Source organism: Zerene cesonia, chromosome 4, assembly GCF_012273895.1.
Source record: "Zerene cesonia ecotype Mississippi chromosome 4, Zerene_cesonia_1.1, whole genome shotgun sequence".
NCBI lineage: Eukaryota > Metazoa > Arthropoda > Insecta > Lepidoptera > Pieridae > Zerene > Zerene cesonia.
Window position 1 is genome coordinate 5,976,131 of NC_052105.1, and position 11,175 is coordinate 5,987,305.

Below are 11,175 nucleotides of genomic sequence, written 5' to 3' on the forward strand. Positions count from 1 at the left end.
TAATAAATGTTATTTGCAGTTAACAATTTTCTTTTTTCTTTATTACAATATTTATGGCAAGACTAGGTATATTGCATTTCAAAATCTAGTTTGGAAATGTGGAGACATGAAATGAAACTTAAAATACCATACAAGGCTACAATTGAAATATTTTTATAGGACAAATAAAGGTGAAAGCATAAATTCACCTCTAATCTTGCGATATACTTATGCAAAATTTACAATAATCGAAAATACTAGTTGTCTCAATAGATATTATGTACTTACATTTCAACAGTAACAGGGCTTACTAATAATGTGCTATTAATTTTAAATATCATGCATTTATTGTAAACGGGTTGCATATAAACGCAAGGTTGACTTTTTATTGCAACTATAATTTGTTACCTTGAAATATTGCCTATTAAGCCATTAAACCTTTAGTGTTCACGTAACGAGGCCTATTTATATAATACTTTTGAGTTACTAATCGCTCTTTAGACCTTTTCTTGTAAGTGCATCTGAAACTGTTCTAATAGCGCAGCATCTTGGTAATATTATTTATCTTTATTTTCATCATAGATAGCATAGTCGTAACTGGCAACTTTTCGAAGAATTTAAGAAAAAAATAATAAGACAGTACATTCACGGTGATATTTAAGAAATTACTGTAATGTCTGCCATTCCGTATGAACCAAAGTAATGGCTGATAAAAAATTAATTAATGCACGATCGTTATTAAAATTTATCACTTCGAAAGCCAATAGGAAATACCCACTTATATAAAACGTTTTATGAATCACCATTTTGCTTTAGGCGTTAACATTCTTAATTTAATGTGATTATAATAATATATCGTTATGTTTGAAAATATTGTCAACATATTTTAATAGTAGGTCAATGACCGGTTCCTATTTTTTATGTATTTTTATGAATAACTAAGAATATTATCTTTGTTAAATCGCAATAGATTTTATATAGTAAAAGAAGAAAAATGTTTAAATTAAAAACGAATATTCATAAATGTTTACAAAAATAATTTTATTTCTAATAGGCGCATTAGCCAATCCGGGATCGCAAATCTATACGTAAAATACTGATATTAACGAGTTATTAAATCGACTAAGAATCGAATTTAGAAGTTGAATTAGATAGAAATCAATTGAGCGGCGATCGCTTCATCAATCACATGAGTTGTATGAAAATCATTAGCCAGTATGGAGATGGTCTGTAATTATTAATTTATAACCGAGTGAAAAGTAATTAACATTTTGTTCCCTTTTCTTATCAATGTATGGAGGCGATTGTGTGTGAACGATGAAAAATCTTTTAACCGATTTCAAAAAAGGAGGTTATCAATTCAACGATAGGTATTTTTTGTGTTTGTTATCACATTTCGCTGGATGAGCCGATTTCTCCAATTTAAGTTTGATCTAATTATCACAATTTGAGGGCGGTTTCATTTATTGTTCAAAATAGTTATGTCATTAGAAGTGTTATTTAAAGTAAAAAAAATAGGGAATAACCTTGTATTTCTTATTCTTGAAGCATTATTGTTATTTAACGAAATGTATACATTATTTTAATATTTTGTTTTACAAAAAATTAATATTAGAATTAATATAATCTCAAGGTCTTTTTTTAACACGCTTTTATTAGCTTCACTTGTATGTTTGTATGTATGTAACTCACACCCGTTTTTCTCCCACTTCCCGTTATAATTTATTAACAGTCTTTATATTTTAATCATGGCAGCCCCATTGTAAACACCCTTACTAACAAAATACAACCTAGAATTAACATACTGGCATGATAGAAAAAAAAATCTAAACATAACATTCTCTGATAAGCACAAAACAAAAAAAAAATGTTTCAATGTGAAGCTCAAAGTCAAGGTTGAACCATGTGGCAATTGCATCTTATTTGTCAGATTCAAAATTGATCTGTTTTTGATAATCTCGCGATTAGTTATATATAGGCAGAAATAAATGTAGGTATAGGAAATAGAAAATATAAACAGAAGATTTATCTTTTGGTATGGATTTTGTACGCATTTATTTTTTTCTAAGAAATCAAAATCCCATTAAATAAAACACAAATAAGTATTTTTTTTTTTGTGTTTGCATGTCCGTCAAGACCTATAACATCTTAGTCTCTCATGACCACGCTCGCTGTAAAGTGCTCGAAACGTCGGTTTATAACGAATAAATCGCGTTTAAAATCCGTTTAAGTCTTTAATATTTAAATACATAAATTCTTTAAACCGTTCCATTACACGAATTACAAAAGAACGACTAGAATGAAAAATTATCCCGCCTAACGAGCTACGAGCCTAATGGCCTAGGTCCTGTCTTAGTGTTATATAGATTGTTTTAGGTTATTTTTAAAAGTATAATATCCAATTAGTTTAGTAATTACAAGCGATCACTCTAATAATTTATTTAAATAATTATTATTACGCGTTAGCGTCATCTAAACAATATATGCATTTTCAATATCTATACTAAAGCATATTTACAAATAAAGCTGAAGAGTTTGTTTGTTCGCCTGAACGCTCTAATCTCAGGAACTACGGCACCCATTTGGATGAAATTTGGTATACAGATAGTGTGAGAAAGCACAAGAATGTATTTTATATATTATTTAGATACATATTTTACTATTACCGCATTAAACACATGTACAGAGTTACGTAAAAAAGGCGACGTTATTCCTTATTAGCGATCTCTTCCAGGCAACCTGAGATAAAAGGATAATTTAAACCAAAGAATTAATTGATAATAGCATAATCCTATCCTATCCTTCCTACTTATATTATAAATGCAAAAGTTTGTAAGGATATGTGTGTTTTTGTTACTCTTTCACGCAAAAACTACTGAACCGATTGCAATGAAATTTGGTACGTAGACAGCTGGACAAGTGGAATAACATACAGACAACTTTTTATCCCGATATTCCTACGGGACACGGAATTACGCGGGTGAAACCGCGGGGCGTAGCGAGTGTTTCATAATAGCATAATTAACAGTATAACCGAGTTTTTGTATACATTACCCGTTGTAACAAAAAAACATTCTATTGCGTACTTCAGTACGATACCAGTAATTAGTCTTAAACACTACGACAATGTACGTGTCATTACATTATAATGTTTTACATCGTTATCTGTTTAACCGACTTCGAAGAAAGAGGGGTTTTTAAATTTTTGCCTGTTACACATGAAGCTTTTGGGTGAAGCGATTTTGATGAGTCCTTTCAAATTTAGTCTAGTTGTGATAATTTCAAATCAAAGCGGCTAAGTTGTTTTGTTAAAAATATTATAATTATATGACTGGATAGCACACAATTTTATTAACTAGCAATCCGCCCCGACTTCACCCGTGGTATATATACCCGTGGTAGTTCCAGCAATCCCCCTTTAACATACAGAAGGCCACAAGGTCATATAAAAACGAATCATGATAATTGATTTACACGAAAAGTAAAATCCTACTATCCTACTAATATTATAAATGCGAAAGTTTATAAGGATGTGTGTGCGTTTGTTGCTCTTTCACGCAAAAACTACTGAACCGATTGCAATGAAATTTGGTACGTAGACAGCTGGACAACTGGAATAACATATAGGCAACTTATATCCCGATATTCCTACGGGATACGGACTTACGCGGGTGAAACCGCGGGGCGCAGCTAGTATTATAATAACTTCGAGAGCCTGCAATATTAATGAATCAATGAAAGATGAAAATCCATAGAATGTTGTCGCTTAAGAATCACAGGACAGTTCTTTACATCATTGTTATGCACATATTACATAATTATGTAGAATTAAAATATGAAATTGACATGATTTCAAAGAGCAACTACAGAGTTTCGGCTCTTCTCTGTAGAAACTGCCTTCCGAACCGATGTATATATAAAAAAATAAAGGTAAATATTCAAACTGCGTTATAAGGATTCAATCTAATTCTGAATAAATATGTTCGAGTTTGATTTGTAGCATGTATACTGCTTAATGCAGGTAAACCCGGGGCGTCACGCTTCTAGTGTAGGTATTTAATATACACACGACGCAGTGAAGGTGCACATAGTATATGATAAATAAAATGTCGAAACAATAGTACATTTAAAAACAAAACACTACCAAAGGTCGATTAGATGTTACGCCGCAATTAAATTACTGATTTGCATACTTTAATGGTATATATTTAACAAGTGGCCGCCCCGGCTTCGCCTATACATAGACAGCACTCAGGGATCAACCTAACCAACGGTGAAAGTATGGTTGAAATCGGTCTAGTAGTTTCTGAGATTAGCGCATTGCGGTAAAATCCTTAATACAAACAAATAGATAGGTATTCAAACTTAACAAATGAAATTCGATTTTGGTTTCTCTTAATTCATCATCATCATTAATAAAATTTCTCTTATCTATCCCTTACTAGGGATTGCGTTAATAAAATTCAAAGCCTAAAACAGTATAACGTACATTTAATAGTAACAGCATAATTAAAATATATATATCTCCCAATATTCTTCGTTTAAAAATCAGTCCTACATTCGGCTATAATTTCACTTGTAAAAACACAAGTGACGTCATCTTAACGAGGTGACAACCACAGACGATAACACCTATTCATTACCCCTCTATCCATAAACAATATTAAAAAGCATCGAATTAAAGCCACTAATTCATACAGTTTAAGTTTATTGACAGGTTTAGTGGTCGGGCGAGCCACACACGCGCCGATCCGGGATTCAATTTAAAAAGTGGAATGAGATAAAAATAAATAAGTCGCGAGAGACACTTATGTTTAGAGTCGCTCGTAAAGATAGGGTTAACTGCCACGGTGTTGGGGGACAAAACATACCATAAACTGACCGGTTGTAGTGTTGCCCGTACGTCGATAGAATGTTTTATGCGATTTAAATTATGCGATGAGTATTTTTCGTGTACTTATACAGGTGATTGAAATTGGGGCTGACATTGGAGAACTATTTTTAATAATTAAGGATCTCATAGGCAGATTTTTATTTACGTTTTATTAAATTTACAAATATGCTTACTGATCTTATAATAAATGGTACAAAATAATGTACCTAAGCATAATGTTCTTTAATATAAGGTATACCTTACATTAGAATACTGATGAAAAAGATATAAGAGCTAATAAGTCGTAACAGATGGATTCATTGACTCTAATATAGTTGTATAACAATATTTTTATATTTTAATACGAACACCATGCAAATCAGTTGATAAATACGATTAAAGCGATCCATATCTTTTATAATTTGTGTTATATCGTGTAAAACACATATTCAGTCCACTGATAACAATCTTAGTCCAAATAAAGAGAAAGATTTGATGAAAATGGTAAACAAATATAGTTTTCATGCAAATCGAAAGATGATATCTGTCAGGTGCTTATGCGTTAAGATAACGTGTTACGGTTGAAGCTTTCAAACATATTAAGATATAAACCGTCTATGATTATGGCTCGGATTCCGTTGAAAAGTATTATCTGATTAATAAAAACGTTTTGCCCGTTAGCATATCGCATTTTTAAGAATGCCTACATTCTTTAAGGTTATTTGTACAGTTAGGTTCTATATTTTTATGATTTTTTTTAATATGTTTTATTTGAACTGGACGTTTCATTTTTTATATATATTTTGCTAGTAGTATTGTTTCAACGTTAGTATTTCAATTATAAATCATCGCCGCGATTTGACCGAATCTTATACTTTATTTGAATTAACTTGTAATTTTTCATCGTATCGACATTTTTTGAAAATTCTAACAAATCAAATATTTATCGATTTCTTCACACATCACTAAACTCGGGTGTCAACTGAATCCGGACAGTCGTTCACGGACGCGAGCATTTAAGTCAAAAGGAGCGCATTTCACAGAACCTTGTCAAAGCAACACCAATGAAGGTCTAAGTACATTTCACATCATGACTCACGAGTGTTTACAATGACAGGGTCCCAACTGCGACAGCGGGAGGTCCACCTGTTAATAAAGTGGATTTGTCGACATCAAAATAACAGTTTATGACCATCACTAATGCAGTGCGAGGATTTACAATTATTGAGTTTGATAAAAACGTATAGAAAATAAATAGTAACTATGTTTGATTCTACAATATTTGATCTAGACTTGTAGAAATCTGTGCGTTAACTTTACTGACTGTACATGTATTTATCCCGGTGAGAGAAATGAATAGAGAAAACAATAAAAAATTCCACCAACAATACATAAATCAAGCCGTATTGTGCCATTCAATAAACTTTCCGCGATCACCATTCATAAGCCAATAAATTTCGACTGAATTAAATTGACCGAATCTAACAAATTTATTCAAAATTATCGACTAGTTTCCGAGATATTACTGAAGAGATAGCCGAGTTCGCGACCCGGACGGCGCCACGCGTGATAAGAAATGTAAAATTTCCTCTAAATTATTAAATAAGAGCGATTTTATTCGCTCGCTAAGAACTTGCCGCTGTTTTAGATAAAGAGGCGCCTGTTGCCTGTTTTATGTTCAATGTAGACAGGATATTGAAGCGATATCGCATGCGAAATATCTTTTTTATTAATGCCTGGAGTACCGATATGGAAAGCGATCTAAACATATCATTCTAGACGGAAGAATAAATATTATTATATATTATAAACGCATTACATAATGACAGATACGAATATGAAACCACCGAATAGTTTTGAGCGTACAGTTCAAATCGATATCTCTTTGCATAGTGTGTAAATTTCGCAAAAGTATCAGATAATACTAATCCTACAATACTATCCTATTAACATTATAAATGCAAAAGTTTGTAAGGATGTGTGTGTGTGTGTGTGTTTGTTGTTCTTTATCGCAAATAGTACTAAACCGATTGCAATGAAATTTGGTATGTAGACAGCTGGACAAATGCAATAACATTTAGACAACTTTTTATTATATATTTTTTTATTTCCTACAGGATACGGATTTGCGCGGGTGAAACCGCAGAGCGCAGCTAGTGCTAAATAAATATAATGTATGTACATAATATTGATTGGGTTTTTTCAAACAATAAAATAGTTTTAACGTCATTTAAAAGCTTTGTCTTTAGCATTTATAAAATTGTAGCGACATTCCTGCATAATGAATAGCGCATTCTTAGTTTTAGATAAAATAACATCACTACATAATATAAAACAAAATAGCTTTCTCTATCCCTATGTCCCTATGTATGTTTAAATCTTTAAAACTACGCAATGGATTTTGATGGGGTTTTTAATAGATAGTGATTCAAGGGGAAGGTTTATATGTATAATAACATCTATTAAACTACTCCGAATAAACGCGTGCGAAGCCGCGGGAAAAAGCTAGTTAAAAATATAATAACAACAAAGATCTAAAATTCGCAATAATTACACTAACTGCGTAGTTATTTTTGCGAAAATTGCATTAATTAATTTCATAAAAAAATCTGTATAAATCCGAAAATTCTAGATCATATTATATTATCTAAAATCTACACTATCTACACTAATATTATACCGATAAAACTTTCCTATTTTTGTATGTTTGTAACGTTTTCACGCAAAAACTGCTGGACCGATTTAAAAAAGTTCTAATACCGCTAGCAAGTTACATCTTCACTGAGTGACATATGTACCACGGGCGAAGCCGGGTTAAACAGCTAGTTGACATTGTTACTTTTAACTGTATAGGGTCATTTAAGGTGAGTGGTACACGGAGGTCAAGGCTGGCCTTTGGGGCCACTGCGATATAATAAGCGAAATTATCTCCGCATTTGGGACCTAAAGGGTCACAAATTCAACCAGTGTATGGATGTAAATAATTATTGTTCAGGATTATTGTAAATAATATAATAATGTATTATAAATAGACCGTGACATATGGTGATGTATGGAAATAATACAAAATTTAATATTTAGTTTTATAGCATTGAAATGCTTTTATAAATGGGTAATTTTTTTAAAGAATAGAAAAAAATCGATCACGCGGCGGGATTCGAACCCGCGCTCCTTGCCTAACCGTAGCAACATTTAATACAATACAAAATTGTGTTAATGGAGTGAGCTGAGAAGTGGTGGCTCAGTGGTTATTGTACTGTATATAAAATTATCTTTATTAGAAAAAAGCTTACATCCAAACACATAAATTTTGAGTTTAGGTAAAAAGCATTGGATAATGCAAGAGTACCTACGTTAGATCAATTAAAATTGTTTAATTATTTTCTACCTACCGTGTTTTTTAAATCTTAATATATAAAAATCTAGTGTCATGATGTATGTTCCCAATGAACTCTTCACAAACTCAACCGATTTTGATGAAATTTGGCATTTTATGTGTAATTTGGTCTAACTTAAGATATACGATAGTTTTTATTTCCATTAATTATCGCAATAATGTATAATATTAATATTTTTAATTATTACTTAGCCACAGCAACGCGTGGCCGGGTATGCTAGTATTGTATAAATAATAAATTTGTGAAGTTGTTATTACGATACGAATTGATTAGTTTTAATAGATACTCAAGTATGTATGAAACAAACATGAAAAATAAAGGTCACATACATCCGACGGATACCGAACCTGCTTTCTCCAAACAATTACAGAAATCTTGCTACCGCTAAAATAAAGATAAATATCTACTTAATACAATTAAAAAATAAACATTTAATTAAGGTGGTGATAAACTTTTTATTTTTTAATTAAAAACGAGATGAGTCAGATGATACCCGGGAATCTATGTCATGGTTTGAATTTCCTTATTTTACGTTTGCGTAATTTTTTTGTTACATAACTAATATTATAATATATTCTTAACGAAAGTTATTCTTAAGTCTTAAGAAAATTATACAAATAATAATAAATGTTTTTCTTATTGGAAATCTACTAAAATTTTGAATACGAATCGTGTGTTGATTCACATATACGCACACGATTAAAAAAATATATCAGCTGGCGGTAAAATACGGTGACTATCGGATCTTATTGTATCGTATGATATAGACAGGTAGAAATATCACTAGGAAAACGTGCATTTAAACAAAAAATAAAATAAAAAAACAATATTTCAAAATGCAACCAATTTTGGCAGAATTGCATGTCGTCAAAGCTTCGCTGCATGGAAAAATTAAAAGAGTAACAACTGTCATTAAATTGGCGCGCACAAGTGAAAGACACTAGGTTCCCAAGATTCATTCAATTTTTTATCTGTAAGGCTATCTCAGTCACTTAGGTAATTACGTTTGAAACCTAACTGGTCATTACCTGCATCAATGTCTAAATAGATATTATATTGAGGGATTTCTTTAATTAGTACTTTAATAAGCGGTTGTATGTGTTATTAAATGTTGCGTGACAGTTTAACATAATAGATAAGCTGCTAGTCGTCATTCAATTTAGGTTAACAACTTGTTCAAATTATTATTAAATGAATCAGGTGTTTTACTCAAGTGAACTCCTGTTTTAAATTTACGTACCTAAGTACACTTTGATTTCTTTCTAAGTTTTATTGTTATTATTCTTAAAAGACAAGAAATGTTATATACTTAGGTATAAACTATAAATTATATCTACTTATCTTTTATTATATCTTTTAATCAGTTTAGTAGGTATTATAGACTATCGATATTTTATAGAAATAAATAATCCAAAGATACGATAAATTCCAAAACATTTGAGATTTAAAAGGAGGGTTTATAATGAGATATAATTTAAACACTTATTAGAAAAAGCTAAACAGTCACGCATATTACGTCTCCAGATAATTTCAAATCACAATTTCTAATACTCAAAGCAAAATAAATTTAATTACGATTCTTGATTAATACGCATTAGACACGGCAAAACCGCTATCGCTATTTGTATGTAAAATTCATTTTGTCGTATTTTAATAAATTACTTGTTTTGCGTCGGCAACAAATTCCTCAATTGACTTATTTGCATAAAAGTGAAGCTCCCCTTATCTTTAGCGGCAGGCAGTTTATGAAAACTTTGTGTTATTGCCACAATTAGGTTCGTTCTAAAGTTAATTGGTATTTTAAGGTTAAGATTTGGCTGCTTGCTTTTCCCTGATTGATACTGTTTTAATTACGCGGTAAATATGCCACTGGTTTAAATTTTGACGATAAGTTTTATATGAACATTTTAATGTCGTGTTTGTTTGTAATTGTTGTATCTTATTAGAATCACAAATACACAATTTTAACGCGATAAGTTTTAAGTGTTACCTTCTTAAATTGTTTATTCAGTATAGAAAACCTTCAACCATACGTTTTAATTGTTAAATAAATAAAGAGTTTGATAACAGTTATTAAAGCTAGCATTCAATCGTAAATTTGGTAGTTACGTTAACTTGATAATTGCAGGTAAATTATATCTATCGATTAGTTTTATCGTCTGTTGTGTAATAACAGGCTAGGAGATGTTTGGCCGAGATCAGTTTGTTTGTTTTAGTTCGGTCACACGCGGTTGTCAGGTCAGGGACCACGGCTTGGAGTAAGAGACGAGCACAGTAACACAACACTTGAACACATCACTTTCACTGCTACATACCCTCACAAGTGAACTGCCCGTAGTGCTTCCCCGAGGACTTGTCTCCGCAAACGACGCACTCCACATTTTGGCCCTTATCGGTCGCGGACGATCCGCTCTGCGTCGACGCAGCCTGGCTGGCGGGTGTCGACGGGAGCAATTCGTCTTCGCGCCAAGTGCTGCGGAAGCCGAGCTCCAGAGGCGGGAGGTCGGGGCCTCGCGGAGGGCATAGGCCCGGGCCACCGACCCCTCCGTAAACTAGCGCTCCGTGCGTGATGATGCCGGTTGCGGTCGACGGGTGAGACGCGGTCGCGCGCGTCAAACGTGTGTCAAGGGTCGCGTCTGAGTCGCGACTGAGCGCGGGTCGTGGCAGGCCGCGCCGCTCCGCCATTGGCCCGGTGGCCTGGGGGCAGAGCGAAGGCCCCGCCACCTCCGAACCCCCACTCGGGGGGAAAATCTTTCAGCCGGTACGGTCGGTGCGAAAATAGAACGCGCGGTTTTGATTTTAGAATATTTAGTAGTTTGAAATTAGCTTCCGAATTACTCGTAAGTAGTTTGAAGTATTATAATTCATTAAATATTTATGGTTGTTAAAAGACATTTATTTCGGATTTCGTGAATTACATTTATA

The 11,175-nt window shown here is 32.8% G+C and overlaps 1 protein-coding gene across 1 annotated transcript in view; it reads right to left on the reverse strand.

Annotated features, from left to right (window-relative positions):
- LOC119839803 (COUP transcription factor 2) overlaps positions 1-10,935 on the reverse strand; it is an 81,224-nt gene extending 70,289 nt beyond the window's left edge. Inside the window, exon 1 of the mRNA XM_038366244.1 lies at positions 10,566-10,935. Within this exon, the coding sequence (XP_038222172.1) occupies positions 10,566-10,935 (370 nt within the window). The remainder of the gene's footprint in view (positions 1-10,565) is intronic.
- Between the last annotated feature and the right edge of the window lie 240 nt (positions 10,936-11,175).